General features: G+C 44.9%; 2 protein-coding genes and 1 long non-coding RNA gene across 3 annotated transcripts; 1 reads left to right on the top strand and 2 right to left on the bottom strand.

Annotated features, from left to right (window-relative positions):
* Positions 1 to 448: 448 nt before the first annotated feature.
* Positions 449 to 2,933, bottom strand: LOC111257288. Its single transcript, XR_002677713.1, has 2 exons — positions 2,307 to 2,933; positions 449 to 1,796 (listed from the first exon to the last, which is right to left on the bottom strand). It is a non-coding gene; the product is annotated as an uncharacterized LOC111257288 (long non-coding RNA).
* Positions 2,934 to 6,497: 3,564 nt separating this feature from the next.
* Positions 6,498 to 15,603, top strand: LOC101763394. The gene is made up of 4 exons (XM_004967335.4): positions 6,498 to 6,845; positions 7,439 to 7,677; positions 7,770 to 8,137; positions 14,511 to 15,603. Exons 1-4 carry the CDS (start codon positions 6,716 to 6,718, stop codon positions 15,325 to 15,327), a joined length of 1,554 nt encoding a protein of 517 aa, XP_004967392.2. The 5' UTR covers positions 6,498 to 6,715; the 3' UTR covers positions 15,328 to 15,603.
* Positions 15,604 to 16,963: 1,360 nt separating this feature from the next.
* LOC101785277 (protein JINGUBANG) lies at positions 16,964 to 18,478 on the bottom strand. The gene is made up of 2 exons (XM_004971413.1): positions 17,195 to 18,478; positions 16,964 to 17,089 (listed from the first exon to the last, which is right to left on the bottom strand). The coding sequence occupies exons 1-2, from the start codon at positions 18,476 to 18,478 to the stop codon at positions 16,964 to 16,966; spliced, it is 1,410 nt and encodes a 469-aa protein (XP_004971470.1).
* Between the last annotated feature and the right edge of the window lie 5,545 nt (positions 18,479 to 24,023).

Below are 24,023 nucleotides of genomic sequence, written 5' to 3'. Positions count from 1 at the left end.
CAACAAGGATCACCTACGTTGCAGTGTGGGCTTTCCACGTTTCAAAAAGCTCCCTCTGTCCTCTCTCACGACTCTCCTTACCATCCATGGAAGGGTAACAAAAATTATGGATGCATAATTGCGGAAAGGCCGTAGGCGCTACGACTACTTAGTCTTGGACCTGACGGCGTTGGCGGCCCGACTCGATAATTTAATCGGGAGAAATCCTACATGGCATCAAACCAACGCATATAAGACACTTAATGAACCGTTAAACTAGTTAATTGTGCCTAATCACTGACAAAACAATAATTATTCACACACGTATTTAAAACAGTTTAAGTTTGGCGATCCGTCGAGTGTCCCCGGGATAATCCGAATCATCCACGTACAACTTGAATCTTAATCATACATCAGGATCGTTTTCACGATGGGAAAGCATCACCAAGCATTCCCGTTTACATAAATATTGGAAGGTACGAATTATTACATACCATATATTGAAACAAACCCAACCATTCTTTACATAAATATTGGAAGGTACCATATATTGAAACAAACTTAAATAGAAGTCCAACCATTCTAAGGAGTTTCAAACTTAATACAAGCTAGGGATAGTACTGTTATAACTTAATTAAACATCTAAGGTCCAACACTAGGGCATTTTGGGACTCATAAACACCCTAATTCTTCAGGTTCTCCTCCTCAAGACAGTTTTGGGTCTTTTGAAAATAACTTAAAAAGGATCCCTTAAGTACGAAGGTACTCAGCAAGACTGACCCGTCGTATAAAAATAACTAAGACCTCAAGGAGTATGAAAGCTTTTTTGTGGACTCGGTGACTCAACATTCTACAAAAAGCTTACTACTTGTGGAACCTTAGTTTTGTCATTTTAATAATAATTAAATCTTAACTAACCAGCCTAGGTGAATATATAAATCATTTGCTCAAGCAAGTGGTACTGATCATCATACAACAATATAAATTCAAGGAAAAATATTATATTCAACTTGTTACTCCTACGATGCTTAAGCGACGATCAAGTGCATTCATAACCAATTGCAGCGATACGGACCGATTTACATCCTGCAGGATATACCTAATCACCAGCTATGCACAACTGCGCGGGTTGTACATAACAACCTTTCAATTAGCCGTACCCAAAGACCGAAAACATAATTACCCAAATCCGGGAATGCACCCCCACGTCTGGCTCCATGTGAGTTTCAGGCTACGTCCCCACCTTTCTCCCACACGCCAAGCACGGGTAAGAACATTTCCAATCAATAAGCCAACTAACCTACCGGGCTTGCTGTTGATCAAAGGTTAAGACAACGAACATGCATTAAACCATATTATTCTCAGTAGATAGAACTACCATCTCTAGCTTCTATCCACATTCTTCGAAATCAAGCCATTTCCTTGATTTAAGTGTATGAACCAAATTATCCTTAAGTGATTGAGCAACAAAAGTTACTCAAAGGTAGAAACTAAGCAAAACTAAGCATAGGATGATTACTAATTATTTTTGAACAGGTGGCAAAGATGTCCTCACAATTAAGGTTGGATTGTGCATAAAAGTAATTTTCAATCAACTTTTAGACTTAATGCATGAATAACAAACAACCAATAATGTGGACACATGAATTATGGATTCTAAAAATAGTAGGCTTAGATGCTCTAGGGCTTGCCTGGGGTCACGAAAAAGATAGTATCTTCAGAAGACCCTTCAAATATAGGAGCAACTTCAATAACCTCCTCGTACTCCTAAGGTTTTTCAGATAATTCCACAAATTCAACTCCAGGAGCTTCAGATTCTAGATATGATGCAAGTCATAGTTAGAATATACAAAACTTTTTGAAACACTGACTATACAACTTATCTTCATGATAAATTTGCAAGCCAATACTAATCTACCAATAAAAGGTTAACCCTCAATTTATTTCTTACTAAACTAACCTTAATTATTTTAATTTATTATAAAAGGGGTTATCAAATAATTACTAATCTCAAAACCTAATTCCTAATTATTATTATTTTTAATTAAGAAATCATTATTCAGAATTTTATACATTTTATAAAGATTAAATATTTATTTAAACATAAGGCACTAAATAAACACCTAATATTTATTACTTTTTCCTAGGGTTTAAGAATTTTAATGCATACAGATAAATAAAAAAAACTAACAAAATTGGTTTCACTAATTTTGAACTTTTCTACAAATTGTGGTGAATTAAACAAGAAAACTGGAATTTAAATCTATTTTCTAAACACCTAAAACCATTTTCACCCGAAACCCCCTGGAAACACTCTTCTAACTCACCCTCTTACGCTGACACGCGGGCCCAACCCAACGCATAGTGTACCCGCCCCAAACTGCGGGTACACCGGCGGGTAACTGCGACGGCTCGTCGCCGGCGAAGATGACACCACGGCTGGACTCCCTACGACCGTGCGCACCTACTGGGTGTGTTGCTGTCCCAGGTCGTGAGCTGTACAGGGGGTGTGCGGCGGTGGCGGTGGCGGTGGACACGGCCGTGACCCGACCGGCGCGGGCGACGACAGCGAGCGCTCTCCGGCCAGGGACACGCCCAAGAGCTTCTACAGCACCTACACTAGCATCTAATACCAAGGGCTCAAGCAAGCAGAGGCAGCGTATAGGGGCTCACCGAGGCGGTAACTATGGCAGCCGGCGGACAGGAAGACGGCGAGAACCAGCTCGCCGGCGGGGAGCAGTGGAATTGAAACACGTGGGGCGTGGATTAGGTTGTGGCGGACCTGTGTGCGCGAGCGATTGGAACGGGATCCAGCAAGGCTCCCGGAATCGAGCGCGAGGCGGCTTGTGTTCTTGCGGTGGGGAAAAAGAAAGAGATGGCAGCGGCGGCTTGGATCTTTATAGGCCAGGGAAGGCGGTAAGGAGGCCAGCTGCGGCTCGGTGGCGTGTGCGCGACGCGGAGGAGTCTTGGATGGCAAGGCGGACAGCTGCGTGACGGTCAAGCGATGTAAGGCGGCGGCGCCGGCAAGCAGGCAAGCGAGCTGCTGGACAGAGGCGGTTACAGGGCAATACTTGCTTGGAAATTGGACTGTTCGTCGACGAATTCCATCCAAACCGATCACCAATATGTCATAATTCTTTAACAAAAGTTGATTCTGGTACTATCAGCTACAAATCTTAGATATACCTTTTGTTCTCAAACTCAAAGGATTTTGAGATCATAAACTCTGAACTTGGGCAAAAACTCGAGCTTTCTCTGAATCTTTAGAATCTGCTCGTCAGTTTAACATCCAATGCTGAAACAGTGCAAACTTCCATTTTTTTTGAGCTCCAAATTAAATATCCAAACTCAGTTTTCTTTGATCAAGAGCTACTGTAACTTGTTATTTATAGATCATACATCCCATTTTACTTGGACTTGTCCAACATCCACATGTAAAAATCTTCAATCCTGAACCAAAATAGGCCACTCATCACTGCATTTTAGAGCTCAATGGCATTAGCCATTCAGTTTCGTCAGTGATCACTCAAACAGTGTGAACTTTCAAACTTTGGGCCTCATTTAAAATTTTAATTATTTGATTTCTCTGGCCAAAAATTTCTCCAAATTATACACTGACTGTCCAAGTTTACTTATTTTCCAAAAACAGCCAGAGTTCAAATGTGAAAACTTCCAGAAATCGAACTCAAAGTTGACTAGTTGCCACTGTTTTCAGACTTGCGAATTTTTAGACTCTGAATAGTTTGCCCAAGTCAACAACTTTGACTATGCTTTTGAGGTCCTTCTGACTTGAATTTGATCTCAAACTTGATTCCTTTGAACTCTAAACACCTTCAACTCTTGATCCAAATTTGGTCAAATTTTTCCAAGTTTGAATCTTTAATTTGAATTTAGGTCAAATTTGCACTCAACTCATTTGACCTCTTTTTAAGCCAAATTTCATTGTTGACCTAATGATGGCCTTCTTTAGATCTTATACACACTTGGTGTTACAACCTCTCCCCCTTAAAAGAATCTTATCCCGAGATTCCGGTGCTAGATTCCTTCTTGACAACGGAAAGGAAAATGCATCATGTACTCTTCTTTATATTACTTCTCAAAAAAATTGATAGGCTGCTTTTGTACATATCATACATGTGCTCACTAAACTCAAAGTTCTTCAAAGAGTTCAGGATACTTGGATTCCAAATATTCTGCTTGGTCCCAAGAAGCCTCATCTTTAGTATGATTCTTCTATTGAACCTTGTACAAATTTGCTACTTTTGGTTCTAGTGTCTCGAGTCTTCTGATTCAAGATCTTAATTGGCCTTTCTTCATAGGTCAAATCTGATTCTAACTCAAGTTCGGGGTCTTCTAGAGTCTCTTTAAGAACTCTTAAACACTTCTTAAGTTGAGATACATGAAACACGTCATGTATAGAGGCAAGTTGGTCTAGCAGTGAGTGCTTGTAGGCAAGTTGGTCTGGCAGTGAGAGCTTATAAGCAAGTTAACTCTACATCATATCTACCGGAAACATGCATGCGCAACAATATTTGACTCTATAACAAAAAGAAGCCGAATATTATCCAACCCTAAAGAAACATTATAAAACTATTCATTTGATTTAACGCTATGTTTGCATTTAGAATACGGAGTAAGGCGTGGATGGATTTGGACTTGATGCAATCCTAGCTCGACAACAGCAAGCCCTTAATATGTTAATATGCCTCGTTGTCAACTTGTTATTAGCATTCTTATATATTATATCTTACTATTACTAATTGAATATTCTTCAAGCAAGCCCTCCATGTTAACTTTGGGATTGGACGTGCTAAACAAAAACCAAACTCTGGTGAAAAGGCAACCACCTGACTATTGATTTGGTGGATTCTATCAGTGATCGATATAATATGTTTGGACGTGCTAGATATAATATGTTTCTAGATTATCCGCCTATGTTATTATGAAAAATTAACCCAACGTACCTCTAATATATGCTTCTAAATTATACACCTACATCATATTAGGAAAAAAAAAAGACATCCAAAGTACCCACAATACATGCATTTTTTTTAAAAAAAATAGCCTAAAGTTCCCTTAACGTCCATCTATGAATTACCAACACCTATTGTATGAAAACCTAACCCAACTAACTCAAATACATGCTTGTAAATTACCCGGTATAAAAAAAAAGAATCTAAAGTATCACCTGAACATGATTTAGTTAGAGGTCTCTCTCTAAAAGAAAAAAGAAATATATACTCGCAAAAAAAGAGAAAACAAAAATAAAGCATGGATAGCCATGCAGATATATAATGAACACCGCACATGTATTGAAAAACAAGAAAATAACTTTAACTTCATGTTTTTTGCGCATTACTCTTGCGTAATTTTGACCCAAAAAAAAAACAAGCGCAGCATGTTTTTTAAACAAAAAGATGTACATGTGCAATATTATTTGACTCTCTTAAGAAACGAACATTATCCAAGACTAAAGAAACATCATCAGACCTATTAGAGTGCTAAGTATTTTCGTGGGAGATTAAGAATATATGGGGTTAGGGGTGGTTAGGCATGCTACAATCCTTGCTCGACAACGCCGAGCTTCGTAATATATATATTATGAAGGAATATGACGAAAGGTAGGAAAATAACGAGAATGATGATTTTATACTACGAGACTCTGATTAAATTGTGATTAAATTGTGGGCGGCAAACCTGATGAATATATAAATTGTGATTAAATTGTGACATTGCTAGCTCCTGCTGAAGACTGAAGTAAGTCGTAGTACCCCACTGGAGTACGTGCCTGTTCTATGGCGGCAAGACGGGTCCTATGGGAGCTCGACACGCCAGCAAGGCAGGTTTCAGTTTGAAAGTGCTCTGCCGTTTTGTGTATGTTACGTTGATATTTTCTCGACGTGACAAATAAGATTGTTTATTTGATATAATGCGTGTTCGTGGGACACACTAACAAAATATAATGCGTACCAGGAGTAGTGGTTCGATATGATGCTGTGCAATAATCCTGGCTTCTTGATCAAAAAAAAATCCTGGCTTCGATTCAATTCTTTAGGCAATGCCTTGCTAATCTACATCGATCTTTGGCAAGTCGTTACTAGCTTTCTTATATGTACATGCACTAACAGCAATTGAACTCGGCAAAGCTATACAGACGAAAGAACTAGGCATTATATTTTGTTAGTGTGTCCCATCAGGTAGCCCAGCTAGGCAACGGACTAAAGGCAAAACTACCACTGTGCATATGCATACGATACGACGTGGACCGATCGATCATCGGCTGGGTCGGTTCCAAAGCAAAGTGAATCAATCATCGATCAACAGTCACGAAAACATGCTCCGTATGCATGTGCATGGTACTTGCATGCACCTGCACATCCTTTATTTCGTCGTTAGTTTTTTTTTAACAACATTTCGTCGTTATAGTTTCAACCTCGGGTAACATGATTCTTCATCCACAAGTAATAAGTTGCATTGGAAAGACGCAATGCAAGCACGTACCATTGAAAAAAAAAGAAAAAGAAAAGAATGGCTTGCCGAATATAAGATCCCGGCCGGGCGGCTGCTGCTTAGCAGATGCCCCCCTCCTCTTGCCTATATAACAAGAAGCTTTCTTTCTTTCACAGATGGAACAAGCAAGCTAAAGTGTGCCATCGAATAAAGATCTCTCTTAGCTTATTCTCCAACGCCCCCTGCTGACCAGCTGCTATCTCTTGTGTGTGCCTTTAATTTGCCAATGGGAAAGCTGGCACTTGGTCGCCGCGGCGAGGCGTCGGAGCCGGACTTCTTCCGCGGCGTCCTCGGCGAGCTCGTCCTCACCTTCCTCTTCGTCTTCATCCAAGTCGGCGCCGCCATGACAATCGACGGTATGCAGCTACATAGGCAGCTCGAGAGAGTTTCAAGTCCATGCGAAATGATCATCCATAAACCTATTAAATAATATGACACAGCCACTTCTATTTCTTTTCAAATTATTTGTTTAGAGGTAGTGAGTGAAAAGCTACTAAAATAACCACACTCTTTATATCCTCAATGGACAATTATTAACAGAATGGAAGGCGTAGTATTGACAGTGCGCAGACGTATAGTATTAACAGCGGCACAGCGAAGCTACTAATTTACAATTATTAGTAATTAGTATGAGCAATATATAATACTTATTACATTTTTAATTTGTTGGATCATTGGGTCGACCACACAACTCATTTAAATGAATTAATCTTGATTTGAAAACAATGAGACGTGGGATAAAAATAAACTACAGCTGCTAACCCGTTGCTACCAAATTAATGGTGAAATTAGTGGTGTCACCACATGCATCCTCTTTCATAACTTAGGCGAATGCATCACGATCTTAATTCTTAAGGCTATTTTTAAAGAGCATTTCATATTTATTATTATGTTTTCAAGGATGTCAATTAATTGCTACGTAAGCAACATGCCATTTACGCGTCTGCAGGAAAGACCAACGCCGGAGGCAACCTAACGGCGGTGGCGCTGGGGCAGGCGCTGGCGGTGTGCGTGATCGCGACGGCGGGCTTCCACATCTCCGGCGGCCACGTGAACCCGGCCGTCACGCTGTCGATGGCCGTCGGTGGCCAGATCACCCTGTTCCGGTCGGCCCTGTACATCGTCGCCCAGATGCTCGGCTCCTCCACGGCCTGCGTCCTGCTCCGGTGGCTCACCGGAGGCCTGGTGGTACGTTGGCGCCGCCGCCGCCAGCAGTCATGGTCGTCGTCGTTAATCTATCCGGTATATAATTGTACATACAAATCGATCTATATATGCAGGCCACTCCGGTGCACGCTCTGGCGGCAGGCGTGGGGCCCATTCAGGGCGTGGTCGCCGAGGTCGTCTTCACGTTCAGCCTGCTGTTCGTGATCTACGCGACCATCCTGGACCCTCGGAAGATTCTCCCTGGCGTCGGCCCGCTGCTCACCGGGCTCCTCGTCGGCGCCAACTCCATCGCCGGCGCCGTCCTGTCCGGCGCGTCCATGAACCCGGCGCGGTCGTTCGGCCCGGCGTTGGCCACGGGCGTGTGGACCCACCACTGGGTGTACTGGGTGGGGCCGCTGGCCGGCGGGCCCCTCGCCGTGGTGGTGTACGAGTGCCTCTTCATGGCGCCCGCCGGTGCACATCAGCTGCTTCCCGAGGAGGCGTGATGAACGCCACGCGTGCATTGGAGGAACTTTGATTTGGTTTGGGCTTGCTCCGATCCGCCTTTCGATCTGCTTCCCGAGGTCGTCTGCGCGAGCTTGGGTTTGTTTCTTCGGTTTGGTTTGAGACTACGTACTTTCATGCTATGCATTGTATCATGCTGTTCTATCGTATAGTGCCACGTCAGATTGGGTGTAATGTAAGTTCCTAAAACGTACTTCCAATGCACTGTGTCAATTACTATGCTGTATCATCAAGACCGAGAAATTAGTTAATTGTCGCTTGTATATATTGTGATTAAATGGTTCCATGTGAGGGGCATCTCCGCGCACTGCCAACTGCTGCTTCCATCGGCGGCCTTAATCATGGCGGCGCCCCACTCCTCACCATTAGGTCTGGGCCACCACGCGCTCATATATCTGTTTGAGAGATTAGATGAGCAATATTTGTAAGAAGCTCAATGTTCAATACGCAGAATACTTCATCTTATCTTATAGTCTACTATTAGTTTAAGATATTTGTGATTCAAGTAGTCAAATTGTCACGTTGCATTAGGTAAATAGCATCAATTATATTTTCTCGCTATTGTTTTACTTCCCCTGTAATGCACGAGCATTTACCTTTACTGCATCATGTGTCTTAGTGTTTTTATTTACGATTCTTTGACACCTTTAAGTAAAACTGATGTTTATGTATTTCGCTGCGGTTTTGAGATTTGGTATATTGTGGTGCCCGTAGCAACGCACGGGCTTGCTAGTACTAATAATAGTTGGAGATTGTCTTTGAAACTTCAACATTAATTCTTATTAGATGACAATGCATGCGCTAGAAAATAAAATAAGGAATTCTCAAACAATCAAAAGGTCTAACTAATTAAAAATTTGGTGGATAATAATTATCATTGACAAATTGGATCCAGCATGTGTCTAAGACACACCCACACCTTGAATATTTCATTAGAAAAAGATAAACAGAAACAAATGTGTCATTAAACTTATTTTGGTCTCCCGCTTATATGCTGAAGTCCGGAGACCTAAGGCCAATCCCAATGATAAGTTTCATTTCAATACACAGTACTATCTCTGAATCTCTGAATCCCTGCTTGGATGTCCAGGTCGTCCATCAGTAGGCAACAGGCTTCCAGCTATGGGTGGGTCAGCCACACAGCTTGTATCGCGCTCTAGATGTCGTGTTGTGCAACACACACGGCTGCTCCTAGTTCTTTTTTTCAAGTGAGGCTGCTCCTAGTTGATCTTGAGCATTGCAATAGCTGCTGCACGCATCGTGCCACCCGCAATTCTCTAAAAACACAGGGTTCTTTTAGAGAGAATGAAGCGGCGATTTCATTGAATAATTATTAATTGAAGCCCACTGCATGCATTTGAGCATATGTTCACTTCAGCTTTGATCCAGTTGCTCAAATGCAGTCGGTTGACGGAGCTGTCTGCGTCCCTTCTTCTCTCTCGGGGGAAAAGGGGCACACACTAAATACTATTCCCTCCGTTTCAAATTGTAAGTTATTCCAAGTTTCTTGGAAAGTCAAAACATCTCAAGTTTGACCAAATTTATACGATAAAATACTAACATTCATAATACCAATTAGTACCATTAGTTTCTTCATTAAATATATTTTCATGGTATATCTATTCGGTGCCATACATTTTTTGATCCTCTCTATAATTTTGATTAAACATAAAATAATTTGATTTTTCAAGAAAATTAAATGACTTACAATTTAGAATGGAGGGAGTATATCTGTTCGTTGCTAACAAATAAAGATTGTGGTGATATGTCGTAGTAAGCACCAAAGACATATGTTGCTTGCTAAAAATCAAAGCCAAAGCTTTAATTTGCAGTTGAGCCATCGGGTTCCATCTTATTTTAAAGTCCACCTATTAATATATTGTCAGAAAAAAAATGGACAGCGAAGTCACGAAAGGCCGTGCGAGCGAGATGGGCAAAGCCAAACTAAATCCAGCTGAATTTCTGTCAAACCCACGGATATTTGCACTGACTTCACCAAACGACCCGACACGGAGATCAACTTGCACTGCATCATCGTCGTCGGTTCAACCAGCATCAGTTCTGTCGATCGGCATCGAGGTCGTATTTGCTTGTGGGATCTCATGTAACGCATATTTAGCGTGTATATTATTTTTTTTGCCGAGGATTAAGAATACATGTCACGAGAGGTTTGATTTGGGTGTTCTGCAATATAATAATCCCGGCTCGACTTCATCAAGTCTTGTTAATCCACATTATATATCTTAGACATTATATATCTTACTTTTACTAATTGCATATTCTTTTCTAACATTAGTATGTTCTTCATAGAGCCGCCACATTGCTTCTCAAATTGTACTCTCTTGAAAATGAAAAATAAGGCGGATCTCATGTAACGTATATTTAGCGTGTATATTTTTTTTTGCCGAGGATTAAGAATATACACGCCAAAAAAATTTAGCGTGTATATTTTTTTTTTGCCGAGGATTAAGAATACATGTCACGAGAGGTTGATTTGGGTGTTCTGCAATATAATAATCCCGGCTCGACTTCATCAAGTCTTGTTAATCCACCTCATTGACAACTTGTTGTAGCTTTCTTAGACGTTATATATCTTACTTTTACTAATTGCGTATTCTTTTCTAACAATAGTATGTTCTTCCTAGAGCCGCCACATTGCTTCTCAAATTATACTCTCTTGAAAATGAAAAATAAGGTTAGGATTTTTTTGAAAAAAAAGCAGAATTCTTACTAATAGTTTAGTTTATTCCGTTTTGCTATTATGAAGGAAATAAACTAAAATATCCCTCAATATAAGATTTTTAGTTACACGCATGTTTTTATAAAAAATGAACCCAAAGTACCAGCAATGCATTCTTTTAATTACCTATATGTGCCTTCTTAAAAAATAAGTTAAATAAAAATACTAAAGTATCTGCCTTTAAGTTACCCAGTGTAAGGCCCCTTTGGTAGGTAGGGTTTCTTATTAAAGTGCTTCTCCACCAGTTTTTGGTGAAGTCCTGCCAAATGGGCAATTTCAAAACAGCTCCACTATCGAAGTCAAGGAAAAGCCACAAAATAGTAGCTTCACTAGCTTTTCCTCTCTCTCTCTCCAAATATTAAGTGATCGTAAAATTACCCATATTGTCATTGAGAAGCCTTTTTACCAAATGTTTTGCAAAACGATTTCAACTATACTAGAAAAGTCACTCCACCAAAGGAGCCGGAGCCTAAGCCATTTTAGCAGGAGCTGTAGCTCTACCAAACGGGCCTAAACTTCGAACAGTAATATTGGTACTATTTACCGATGGTCAATGCTTTCAATGAACTTTTGGTCAAGCTCCGCCTTTGGAAATATAGGAACATAAGAAACCGGAAAAGCTGAATAGTTGATGTGCGTGCATCAATTCTGTGTTGAGTGGTGACGAGGCGGAGATGGCGTGTATACTTGCTCTATCGGCGACGGCGAGATGGATCGTGTGGGAGATCGACACGTACGGCGACCAAGGCAGCCGGTAAGCTTTCAGGTCCAAGTGTTCGGTTCTGTCGTGTAGGCTGATATTTTTAGAGAGGGCGACTTCCATTCCATGCGACAGATAAGGTTGTTATTTGCTTGTAGTATTTGATTATGTTTATCATATCGTGGGACGGACTTAGGAGTGGATCTGATTTGGACGTGCAAAGTCGAAAGCCTTGCTAATAACTCCTTCTGATAGTAGTATGTTTAGATGCGTAGTAAAAATTATGAATTTAGAGGAGCTGAAATGATCCATTCCTCAAACGTATTATGCTAATTTGTTACTTATTAAAAGTTACTGAACTGACAAGGAGACAAAGTGATAAAAGCACAGAGGGCAGAATAATTACATGCACGATGAACGACAGCATATGTGTGTGTGTAGCGTGTACCTGCACACAATATACAGAAAGAAAGGAAGGAGTACAGTGCAGCACTATAGTGTCGGGGTAGTGCGGAGGCCGGCATAGAGTAGCGAGGCCCGAAAGTGGTGCTTCCTGTAGACCGCAACAAAAAAAGTGAAGATGCATGGTTGTTGGATCATGTGCATCGTAGGTTGGGTCGTTGGTGCCTTCCAAGCAAATCAGTTGAAGTGTGAGTCCATCCATCCATGGATCGATCAACCGCCATGAACGTACGGCGACATGACGACAGAGCTAGAGCAGTACTGTTGCACCACATGTTGCCGCCGTACAATTCCTCTGGCCGCCCGGCCAAAGTAAAGTAATTCATTTGCCAATAATGCAAGAAACTTTTTGACTTGCGAAATAATATATATACTTATATATCTTCCTCTTTCCTATATATATACATATGCAACACTAGCTTTAATTTCTGTCACAATATAATAATGCTACTGTTCCATCACCTTAGCTTAGCTAGCTTGTGGTGATCCATCCATCGATCTATCGGTTAGCCTTATTTCCGGAGGGATAAGCGAGGATGGGGAAGGTTGCGCTGGGCCACCGCGGCGAGGCGTCGGAGCCGGACTTCTTCCGCGGCGTCCTCGGCGAGCTCGTCCTCACCTTCCTCTTCGTCTTCATCCAAGTCGGGGCCGCCATGACCGCCGGTCGGTTACACCTTATTACCTCGATCGTCATCTCTTCTAGCTGCTTTGCTGGCTATTCATCCATCTCCCTACTCTTTTTTAATTTGCTTCCTATACCTTATCAATAGTAAATTGAATTTATTTACTGAAGCAGATCGAGTAGTAATATATACCGCCTGCATGCAGAGGCCGGCCGATCTGCGGCTATTGTGTCGTTTATTATTACATGCATCCACTAGTACTAGGGGTTGTACACGTCAACTAATAAACGCACGCGGTGGTGGTGAACATCCCTGCTAGCTTTACTTACGGAGGAGACAGGACCGGCCGGACACCGCCCCCCACGTAAAGTGATGACACATTTTTCGCTTCATTACTAAACGAATCTTGCCACACATACTACTTCGTTTCAAAAGTTACCAGGTGAAACTATATAATTTTGTGTCATTTCAAACTTTAACTTGGTCAAAAATATATAATAGTTTGTCGACTTATTTAGATATTGGCGAGTTCACCACCGCCCTGTCGACACAGACACGTCACCGACCACTCAAAAAAATAGTGCCGGCTGAAAATATAGAAAAATGCAACCACCCATGCCGAGTCGAGGACTCGAACCTGGGTAAGTAGGTTCTACCACAATAAACTTTACCAGTTAAGCTACTCCTGTCCATTAATTTTACTGTCCTTTTTAGGTAGTCGTGACCACTCTACGTACCTAATGTCACCTTTGATACAAGAAGGATTCGTAGTAAACCTACCCTATGCCACCCCTTGTATATAATTTGCCCGAACCTAGCACATCCTCCATTAACTCCGGCCGTCGTCACTTTAGTCCATTGTATTGCCATCCTTATGTAGTGTAGTCATTGAATTTACCACACCACTAGAGACAAAAACCTAGAATTTTTAAAAAAAATATCAAGGGAGCCAAAGAACCAGACCTAAATAATAAGAGAGCCAAATAGTTTATTTTACCTTCATTGCATCCAAATAAAATTAAACTGCTACCTGCGGAGTTAATCAAGCGGCAGGGGAGGGGGGGCATGCCTCCCGGCCCCTTGACCAGCCTAAGCCTTCGTCCCAGCACAGAGATGACTCCAAACCACAATCACAACACGTTCAACCCACCCCACAACCACATTATTACGTACCTAGTGTTGGACCCCATGGGTAGAAACACTGTTACCCCAAAGCTCGTGGGAGAACAAATCATGAATCAGAAAAGATGCCTGACATGTGTCCTTCCGAATCCAGGGATGAAAATGCTATAATGTGAATTTGTTTTCTGTTTATAATTAAGACGAAGGTGTTTAAGTTCACATAGGTACCCATGGAGAAGAGAGTTTTCTAAGTCACGGTTCATCCAGGTAAATAGGGTGCATGTAGCATGTGCTCCAATTGTAGCATGTAGCATGGCCTTTATGATATATTTATTTGGTTTTGTATATGCTAATTTATTCTTTTAAACTTAGTCAAACTTAGAAAATTTTTACTTATGACAAAACTAAAACGACATATATTTTGAAATGGTAGGAGAAGGTAAACAATTATCATTACCATAATAGCTAGGGGGAGTGGTATCGCCATCATGATCATATGGGAAATTTTCATTGCCTCGCATATCGGCATATGTGATTCGACACACAGTCCATCCCTGCCAGCCAATTGATCGCCGGTTTGAGGGTCCGTTTGGTAGAGTTGCATCTGATTCTGCTTTTCTATAAAAGCTGATTCTCTGAGAGAAGTGATTCTATGGTTGAAAATGATTCTCTTTTATTCTTTAGCATAAACTTTTAAAATCAGGATGGAGAATAATCTCACAAAATCAAGAGAAACTACTTTTTTCAACTCCCAGCCTCTTAATTCAAGCCAACGTACCCGAATTCGTGCGTGCAAAACGCCGAACAAAATCAAATGCCGATCTGATCCAAAGTACACATGGTATATTATACATATAATCCCTAATCCGATCCGTACATTCATCTGCATGCGTATCTCCGCTGCAGGGGCGAAGACCGACGCGGGCGGCGACCTGACGGCGGTGGCTCTGGGGCAGGCGCTGGTGGTGTGCGTGATTGCGACGGCGGGCTTCCACATCTCCGGCGGCCACGTGAACCCGGCCGTCACGCTGTCGCTGGCCGTCGGCGGCCAGATCACCCTGTTCCGGTCGGCCCTGTACATCGTCGCCCAGATGCTCGGCTCCTCCACGGCCTGCATCCTGCTCCGGTGGCTCACCGGAGGCCTGGCCACTCCGGTGCACGCGCTGGCGGCGGGCGTGGGGCCCATCCAGGGCGTGGTCGCGGAGGCCGTCTTCACCTTCAGCCTGCTGTTCGTGATCTACGCGACCATCCTGGACCCCCGGAAGCTGCTCCCCGGCGCCGGCCCGCTGCTCACCGGGCTCCTCGTCGGCGCCAACTCCATCGCCGGCGCCGTCCTGTCGGGGGCGTCCATGAACCCGGCGCGGTCGTTCGGGCCGGCGGTGGCCACGGGCGTGTGGACCCACCACTGGGTGTACTGGGTGGGGCCGCTGGCCGGCGGGCCCCTCGCCGTGGTGGTGTACGAGTGCTTCTTCATGGCGCCCGCCCGCACGCACCAGCTGCTGCCCCAGGAGGCGCCGTGACGTCACCACTGCCAGCTGCATTTCATCGGAGGGGCTTTGGTTTGATCTGGCCCGTCGGATTGCTCCGTCTCCTCGCTCGCTCTGTCCGTGTGTGGTTTGGGTTTCTTCTTCTTCTTCTTCCTCTCATCCATGCTATGCTTGTTTTGTTTTGTTTGAGAGAGGCCGCTTCCTCCTTGTCATGTATTCCGTACGTGTTCCAACCAATTGGTTGGGGAATCAACAAGAATGCTGCTTGCTTTCATTTTTGCTATTGAGAGTTAATGTAAAAAATTATGACAGTGCATACTACAGGTGTACCGTACGGCTTCTTTTCGATCGTAGTATCGTTTTGCCGAAAGAAATTAAAGCTGATGATCCATACTAGACACCGTACGTCTTTGTTTCGTCAGCAGAGCGTCGTACCAAGGCCGATGGATCGATCTGCAGACCCTGCAGATTCCCTTGTCGCCGGCCAACTTCTGCTTCTGCGTAACCCTCTTATTCAACTTTGACCAGACTGGTCTGTATCTCCTGATGAAAGCCTTCTCCCACCAGCATCCTCCGCTCATGGTCCGCCTTGCATGCTAAACCAGTTTTCGAGACACTGGAAATTACCACTACGTTTTCAAAAGTGACATGTCATCTTTAAAGATTTAAAGATTTAAGTTGATGAATGAAACAGCCTCTTACGATACACAGTTTCATATAGGTTAGTATAGTATTTAGGCCCTGTTTGGAGAGGGGTGTTAAACTTTAGCACCCACTTTTTAGCATCTTTTAGCACTTGGGCTTCCAAACAGGGGTGCTAAGAGGGGTGTGCTAAAGTTTAGCACCCTTATTTTCTTTAGCACACCCAAGGAGGGCTAAAAGGTGCTAATGGGTGCTAAAATTGATCCCAAGCTTATTTTTTCCCTTGCTGCCCCCCTCTCTCTCCTCTCCACTTTTCCCCCAACCCAGTTATAAATGAGGGCATTGTAGTCATTTCTCACCCAATGTGCTAAACTTTAGCACCCTCAAATGGAGTGCTAAAGTTTAGCATTGTGTATCCGAACGGGACCTTAATTGTTTTACTATAATTGTTTTATAGTGTTGAGATCAAATATGTCATATGAATATATAACCACTTACAGTTGTACCTCAATTAACTAGTGGCACACTAGTCATGGCCACACAAGATCAATAAAAGTTAAGGAGATGAAACAAATAAAAGTTAAGGAAATGAAACAAATCGTTCTCAATGAGGTTTTCATCGTACTTTCAAAGTTAATGCATAATCAGCGGGCGACTAGCCGATGCATTAATATTGTAGATCGATCCAACTCAAGAATCAAGAGCAATAGTAAGAGGCAACGACTTAACCCTAAATAATTATTGATTAGTTGAAATTAACGATGACAGGTCCTAATAATTAGCAGTTCATCCTACCTGCAAAACATTCTTCTAGCATGCATGCATGCATTTTACACGTGGATCTAGCTAGCTATCGCACACATCCATCCTTGTGCGTGGAATGGCGCGCATGCCTGCCACATATCGTCCTGCCGTTGCGTTGCCACAGTGCATGCATGTCGCAGGAATGGAAGATGGTGCATGTCACTAACGACGACGACGACTGAGCAGTAGCCGAACGTAGGCGCCAAGGCATCATCAGTCGTCGTCACCCGCGGCTTGTATGCCGGCGCTTCTCCACCCAGACCGGCGACAGAACCGGCGTCGGCCCCACGAACTCCGGCTCCTCGTTGTCCTCCACGTCGTCCCTCACGGGGATGGCGTCGCCATCGCCCTTGCCGGCCATGATCTCTGCCGCCTCAGCGTCGTCCTCGACGTCGTCGTCGTCGTCGTCGTCCTCCTCCTCCTCCTCCTTCCCCACTACCCGTATCCTCCACACCTTGACGCTCTTGTCCAGCCCGGCGCTGTACACCACCATGCTGCCCTCCACCTCCCCGGCCTCGCCGCCGCCCACGGCCAGGCACCGCACGGGTCCCCGGTGTCCCTCGATGACGGCGAGGCACGTGTGCGTGGCGCCGCCGCCCTTGCCCTCCCGCCTCCACACGCGCATCGTGGCGTCCTCCGACCCGCTCACCACCACCCGGCCGCCGCAGCCGGAGGCGAGGCAGAAGACGGCGAGGCGGTGTCCCTTGAGGTACCCGGCGTGCATGGGGCGGCCCGCGGTGGCCTCCTTCTCCCACACGTTGACGTAGCCGTCGGAGGAGCCGGCGTAGAGGAAGCACCTGCGCGTGCCGCCGGTGGCGGCGTGGCAGAGCGCGAGCGCGTTGACCGGTGAGAGCTCGGAGCGGAGGACGATGATGAGCGCGTGCGCGGTGCCGCCGTAGACGCGGCGCCACATCTTGACGGTGCCGTCGGCGGAGGCGGTGAAGACGCAGCCGTCGGCCTCGTTGACGACCATGGCGTTGACTGGCCCGTCGTGCGCGGCGAAGGAGTCGACGCAGGTGCCGTCGGCGAGCTTCCACGCCTTGACGGTGTGGTCGTGGGACCCGGTGTAGAGGAGCCCCGCGACGGCGTGGAGGACGAGGCAGGAGACGGTGTCGCGGTGGTGGTGGGCCCGCCTCTTGCCGAAGGACAGCAGCGAAAGGCTGCCCTTGGCCGGGAGCGTCGCCGCCTTCTTGGCGCGGATGTGGTCGCACACGGCGGCGGCGCAGACGGTCCAGACGCGGACGTGGTGGTCGCGGCTGTGGGAGGTGACGAGGGTGCCCCCGCACGCGGCGAGGGCCGGGACGCGGCCGCGGCCGACGTCGAGGTAGCCGCGGTTGAAGCAGCCCGGCGCCGCCCACGCGCGGACGCGGCCGCTGTCGGAGGCCGTGAAGAGGACGCCCCGGGCGACGGCCAGCGCGTGCACGTCGCCCTCGAGGCGGTGCAGCGCGGCGAGGCAGTGGTAGATGGCGGCGGGGGAGGGAGGGAACCGGAGGCGGCCATGAAGCGGCGACTGCACCCAGGGGGAGCACCCGCCGCCGCCGCCGCTGGCGAAGGGCGGCTCGGCGGCCACCCCGGGCACGGACGACATGCTGAGGCGCGCGGGCTCGGCCGCCTCGCGCACCGGCGAACGGGCGGCGCGCGCGTAGTACTGGTGCACGGGCGTGTGCGCGCCCGCCGGGCGCGCCGACTTGCGGTCCTCCTCGAAGAAGCTGAAGCTCTTGCGGCGGCCGAAATCCATGGCCGAAATCGATCGTCCCGGCGGCCGGCGGCTACGACAGCTAGGTAGCTGTTACGAGTTACGAGCGGGGTGAATTGAAGGATGGGAGGCACGCAGAAGCAGCGGCCAGCCTAGCGTCGTCGTCGAAGTCAGCAGACGTATAAATTGGCATATAGATGCGGCGACGGACGGATCGCCATGGGTGGTACGGTGGCACGGCGCACGGCGGTGGCCATAAACTCGGCGCGCGGCCGGGGCCGGGGCCCAGCCAGCCGGAGGCACGCAGGATCGGAGGAGTAATGGAGGTCAGTTAATGCGGCTCCTACGTAGGCTGTGTACGTGGACCGTAGCAAGATATGGTGGGAGATTACGTGCACGTGGCGGCGCGCGCGTACGACGAGCTGACCTTCGTTCTCCGATGCCCCGGCGGGCGCGGGGCCGGGGGCCGCCGGTGATCGAGGAGATGATGCAGACGATCGAGGAGGATCTCTCGCCAGATTCGATGATGATCGACGAGACGACGACGCTGGATCGGGCTATACCGTCTGCTCAGGTCTGCTCTCGTACGGTCTACCGCCATTGATCTTGATCGATACATGGCCGGCCAACGAGCCCATGACGGCTATGCAAGAAAGAGTATGTTTTCATTTATTATTTACTGCGGACGGACGGACGGACGCACTGTGTACCTGCATTATTTGCAAGAAAATCTTGCAGAGTATATGCAGCTGGCAGGTAGTACCATGCATGGAGTGTGCGCATTCACATTTAGCTTCATTTCTTTCATGCATATATCGTGTAAAATCATGTACATTTCCAATATATGTAAGGGAGGAAAACCTGAAATAGTTATTACTGTAGCAGCTACATCGCTCATCACTCAAAGAAATATATGATTTTTCGGTGGTCAGGTGCATATTGGGGCGGCAGTCAATTAGCACCAAATACAACAAATAAATAAAAACAATCAAGGTTAACTTCTTATTAATCTATCCTAAAATTGGTGATTTGTTTTTGACAGGGAGTGCCGAGGTCATGATTATTATAAATATGATCATATCCAACTGTACCACGTACTCTATACTCTATATATACCTGGCCCCTACCTACGAACGTAGGTACGGCAAGTAGATGGATCATGATTATTACATATATTTTTTGTTTCTTTTTAAAAAGGTATATATAGAGTATAGAGTACGTGGTACAGTTGGATATGATCGTATATACGCACTACATTAATTAGTACTAGCCGTAGCCATATAGCTAACTCAGTAGATATATACACACAACATGTGACCCGTGGTGCGGCTGTCTCTGCTGCAACGAATGAATTCACCTTGCCCCGCCGGCCTTATTATTAGCTCGCGTGTGAAATCACTATCATTGTTCACTATTTTGCCCTGTGAGTACATTGCCTGCCTCGTCCTGCCCTTGTATATTACTATGTTCATATATGATACATGGATATATCATATATGGTCATATGGATATTTCGGATTCTCGGTCGATCGACGATCCGCGTGCGTATGCCAAAATTAGTTAGTAGCTCCCCTCCGTTCTTCAATATTTTCTTTTACGAATATAACATTTAGAACAAATAAAATATTTTTTTAAAACTAGTTATCTTGTTCTTAACGTCATATATTTAAAGATGGAGGTTTGTAAGGGGGTGTTTGCTTCTTTAGTCCAGACTAAAATTTATGTCATATCGAATATTCGGACGTTAATTAGGAGGATTAAACATGATCTAATTATAAAACTAATTACATAGATTGAGGCTAATCACGAGATGAATCTATTAAGCCTAATTAATTCATCATTAGCACATGTTTACTGTAGCACCATATTGTGAAATCATGGACTAATTAGGCTTAATAGATTCGTCTCGTAAATTAGTCTCCATCTGTGCAATTGGTTTTATAATTAGTCTATGTTTAATACTCCTAATTAGTATCAAACATTCGATGTGACATGAATTTTACGAGGTCCTAAGGAACCAAACACCCCTAACATACTCCCTCCATCCCAAATTAGTCTTCGTTTTGACTTTTCTAGATACATAACTTTTGCTATGTATCATGTCAAATGTTATGTATCTAGGAAAGTTAAAACGAATAGTAATTTGGAACGGATGGAGTAGATGAAAGGGAGGAACGAAAACTATTTACACGAATGCTAGCTGGTTATTCAATTTGGTGAAGAAACAGCAACGAGATTCCTCTCAATTGCATTGCTTTATTAATAATTTTTCCGGTGACTATTAAGCAGATTCTCTACTGAGTAATTAAAATGTTTGCATGGTGGTAGAGTGGTAGTAGTAGACACAGTACCAACGACAGGGATAGGACCACTCGCTCCTAGCTAGCTATATGTTCTACCCACATCATCGATCAGGGCATTATGCTTTACCCCTGTCCTCTTGGCTTCAATTATATTGCTTTAAATTCGCACATCTTCGGTTGGATCTTGTTTCAAGGTTGTGGAATCCAGCATTTGCTAGGTAGGAGTACTAGTACACAACTTAATTAAGCTCATGGAAAAATTCAACTCAGTTTACTTTGCCTAATGCCCCCCGTTCCGATCGTCGTGGTTAAAGCTTAACCGATCGAAACCCATGAGAGTCAAGCCGTGACTTATATTTTTTCTTTCTCACCAAGAGACCATATATGTTGTTTAATTTCTTAAGACCGTTTTTAACCTGTTGGAATATGTCGCACTCGTAGCACATCACCCACCACGCTTCAATTCCCCACTATACATCTTTCCTCCTCGTACTACCCCTTGCGTCCTTGTTGTCTTCTACGATACTCTTGGCTTGGCTACCAATATAGCACCATCAATAAAGATGGTGTCCATTTACACGTACTACATAATAAGTGAGCTACCATACAAGTTATCTGAGCCATTTTATATCTCGATCGATTGGTGCCAACAGGGGTTTTGCCTCTACTGACTGGGATCTTGATCGACAACAAGACATGAGATAGATTTATATAGGTCCGAACCTCCTTTAATTTACCAGAAGAAATAACATCGATCATTTGATTAGTTCTACGCGCTTCGCCATATGCTTTTTTTAATTGGTGTGAGTGTTGCTTTAATTTTCCTGGTGGGTTTTTATCAAGGTAGAGGTCAGCATATATTTGTGCAATTTCTGCAGCACCCAAAATAAGAGTCATCACTATCGCTCTCACTTTCCTATAGATAAGAAACCATATGACAAATAAAATAAAATAAGTATCACACTTAAGTTTCAATGACAATAGTTCATATGAATAAAAAAAATAACATTAAAAGAACACAATTCCTCAATTGTCATACTTGGCATTGTACTTCCTGCGAAGCCAATTAAATCTAATCTCGTTTGTAGGAAGGGTCATGACATTTCCCTTTGGTCCTTCTTCACAAACAACTCAGTAGTAATATAATGCTCATCTGTATCATACCCTGCCCCACATTCCAAAACAAGACTTGTTGGACAGTAACTTCACCCCATTTTTTAGATGCAAAAGAGGAGGCGGATTCAGCAATCTTGGTTACTTGCTCTTGAATAACTTGTGCTGTTCCAATTCTTTGTTTCTTTGCTGGTGGGATTCTTTTGTTTGCCAACAGAATAGTAGGAGAAGGAGAAACCTCTTGGACCTCATCTGTTTCATCCAAACCAGCAACATCATTATCACAATCATCCGGGACATCATGAACCTCATTCACAGGTCCGTTGTCAACATCCTCTTGAAATGGTGGTACGATAGGGTTAGAGCTCATAGGATTATAATGATCTGATTGATTATCAGTGATGTCAACAAACATCATTGTCAAGTCCTCCTCATTTTGCAATGGTTTTTTCTTAAACTTGCCGCAACCTGGAATATCCTGAAAGGAGGCAATCATTGTTAGTACAATAAATGACATGAACCTATTGAAGAACAAAAATAAAATAGTTTCGAACTCCCCGCCTTTGCATTCTTCCACCACTCATCATCCATATCAATCACACCTCTTGCTCTATCCCATCCCGCTCCCGTTTGCTTCCTCATTAATTGCTTCCAAACCGTTAAATCGATCTTCAACTTATCCCACTTGTTCTTCATTTGCCGCTTGGTCAAACAAACTGCTGTGAGGTTGATCGCCGACCTCATCATATCCTACTGAGTTCAAATGGGTGTTCGGCCTATTCCCTTTCTTAACTTATTTGGCAAACAACGAACATATGAGCGTCGTGTTTACATCAGTCCATTCAATTGAATCACCCTGACCAAGATATGACAGTAACCAGTGCACTAAAGTTGTATATATAAGACTATTTGTTTAGCTTATGCATGTCATGTACACTCAGTATTTTGTACATTTGCTGAAGGTGCAAACTTTATGTGACGCTTCGTTTCAGTATGCACCTGACCTGTAACTTTGTAAGGCGGGTTACCGCTGTATTGCTTTAGCTCGTGAAAAGTAACATTTCAAAGACTTCTAATTTCTAAAGTACACTATGGTTTATTCAAAATCGGGGGTTTTGTCCGTGTATCTTCAGAAAAATGTCCAGGTTGCACATTACCATGCTGAAGCTGAACTATGAGTACGGCACATGATGCAAATTGACAAGGCAGCAACTGCCATTCCAGTAAACTGTCCATTTTTCAGTAAAGGTTCTCTCGACAATATCAGAAACAATAGTTTAGGTGAACTAGATAGGGCCATCACTGTTATACTTCAGTTTAACAATTTGCAATGGTGAAAAAATATAGTGGTTCAGTTATGTTTGCAACATCAATATTTTTGAGTGGTTCAGTTATGTTTGCAACAGCAATATTTTTGGTCAGGACACTACCAGAAATTGAATTTACTACTTTCTTGAATGATCACAATTCACCATACAGAGTTTGTCATCCACAAGCAGCACAAGAAAGCAACACAAGAAACCATTACCATGTCAGGAGCATTTCTCTTTGATGCCTTATTCATGCCTGTGAGTTGTGCAGCGGAGGCGGCAACATCGTGGCCGGTGGGCTAGCTGCCAAGCCCGAACACATCCTCGCTGCCAAGCCCGGCGCCACGACCACGACCACGGCCGCCGCCCTGGCCAACATAGCCGCGGCCTTGGCCGCCGCCCCTGGAATTGCCCAACGCACGGGCTGCGGCATCCCTGCCACCTGCACCTCGTCTGTCGCCGCCCAGGCCACCTCTTCCGCTGCCGCCCAAGCCACCTCGTCCGCCGCCAGCCAAACCACCGTCGCCTTCTTCCTAGCCCCCGAACCCGCCCCTAGCTGCACCTTCTCCCTAGCCCGTGACCGCACCCAAGGGCCCACAACTGCCAACGCCCAAGGCTGGTACGCCTTCTTTCTGCGCGGCGACGCCGCCCCGGGCCGCACCGCCCAAGTTTTCCCGACTGACGGCGCCAGCGAGCATCCTCTAGGTGGCATGGCCCCCCGCCAAAATAGAGCCTTGAGGATGAGCCGAGGATGAAATTGGAGAAATAGGTGGAGGAGGGTTGCCGCCGCCGTCCATCTCGCTGGGAAAGACCGCCGGCGGCGGTCGGGGAAGGAAGGGCGGCGCTAGGTTTTGGGGTGGT

Source organism: Setaria italica, chromosome V, assembly GCF_000263155.2.
Source record: "Setaria italica strain Yugu1 chromosome V, Setaria_italica_v2.0, whole genome shotgun sequence".
NCBI lineage: Eukaryota > Viridiplantae > Streptophyta > Magnoliopsida > Poales > Poaceae > Setaria > Setaria italica.
Note: the sequence above shows the minus strand (reverse complement) of the source record. Positions and strands in the feature narration are given on the sequence as shown.

Excerpts from the sequence above, each read along its gene's own strand:
- LOC101785277 (XM_004971413.1), bottom strand. The coding sequence starts at position 18,478 with ATGGATTTCGGCCGCCGCAAGAGCTTCAGCTTCTTCGAGGAGGACCGC. Across the intron at positions 17,090-17,194 it reads GGCTGGACAAGAGCGTCAAG|GGCGATGGCGACGCCATCCC; the intron begins GTGTGGAGGATA and ends ATGGCCGGCAAG.
- LOC101763394 (XM_004967335.4), top strand. The coding sequence starts at position 6,716 with ATGGGAAAGCTGGCACTTGGTCGCCGCGGCGAGGCGTCGGAGCCGGAC. Across the intron at positions 6,846-7,438 it reads CGCCGCCATGACAATCGACG|GAAAGACCAACGCCGGAGGC; the intron begins GTATGCAGCTAC and ends ACGCGTCTGCAG. Across the intron at positions 8,138-14,510 it reads CAGCTGCTTCCCGAGGAGGC|GATGGAGAATAATCTCACAA; the intron begins GTGATGAACGCC and ends TTTTAAAATCAG.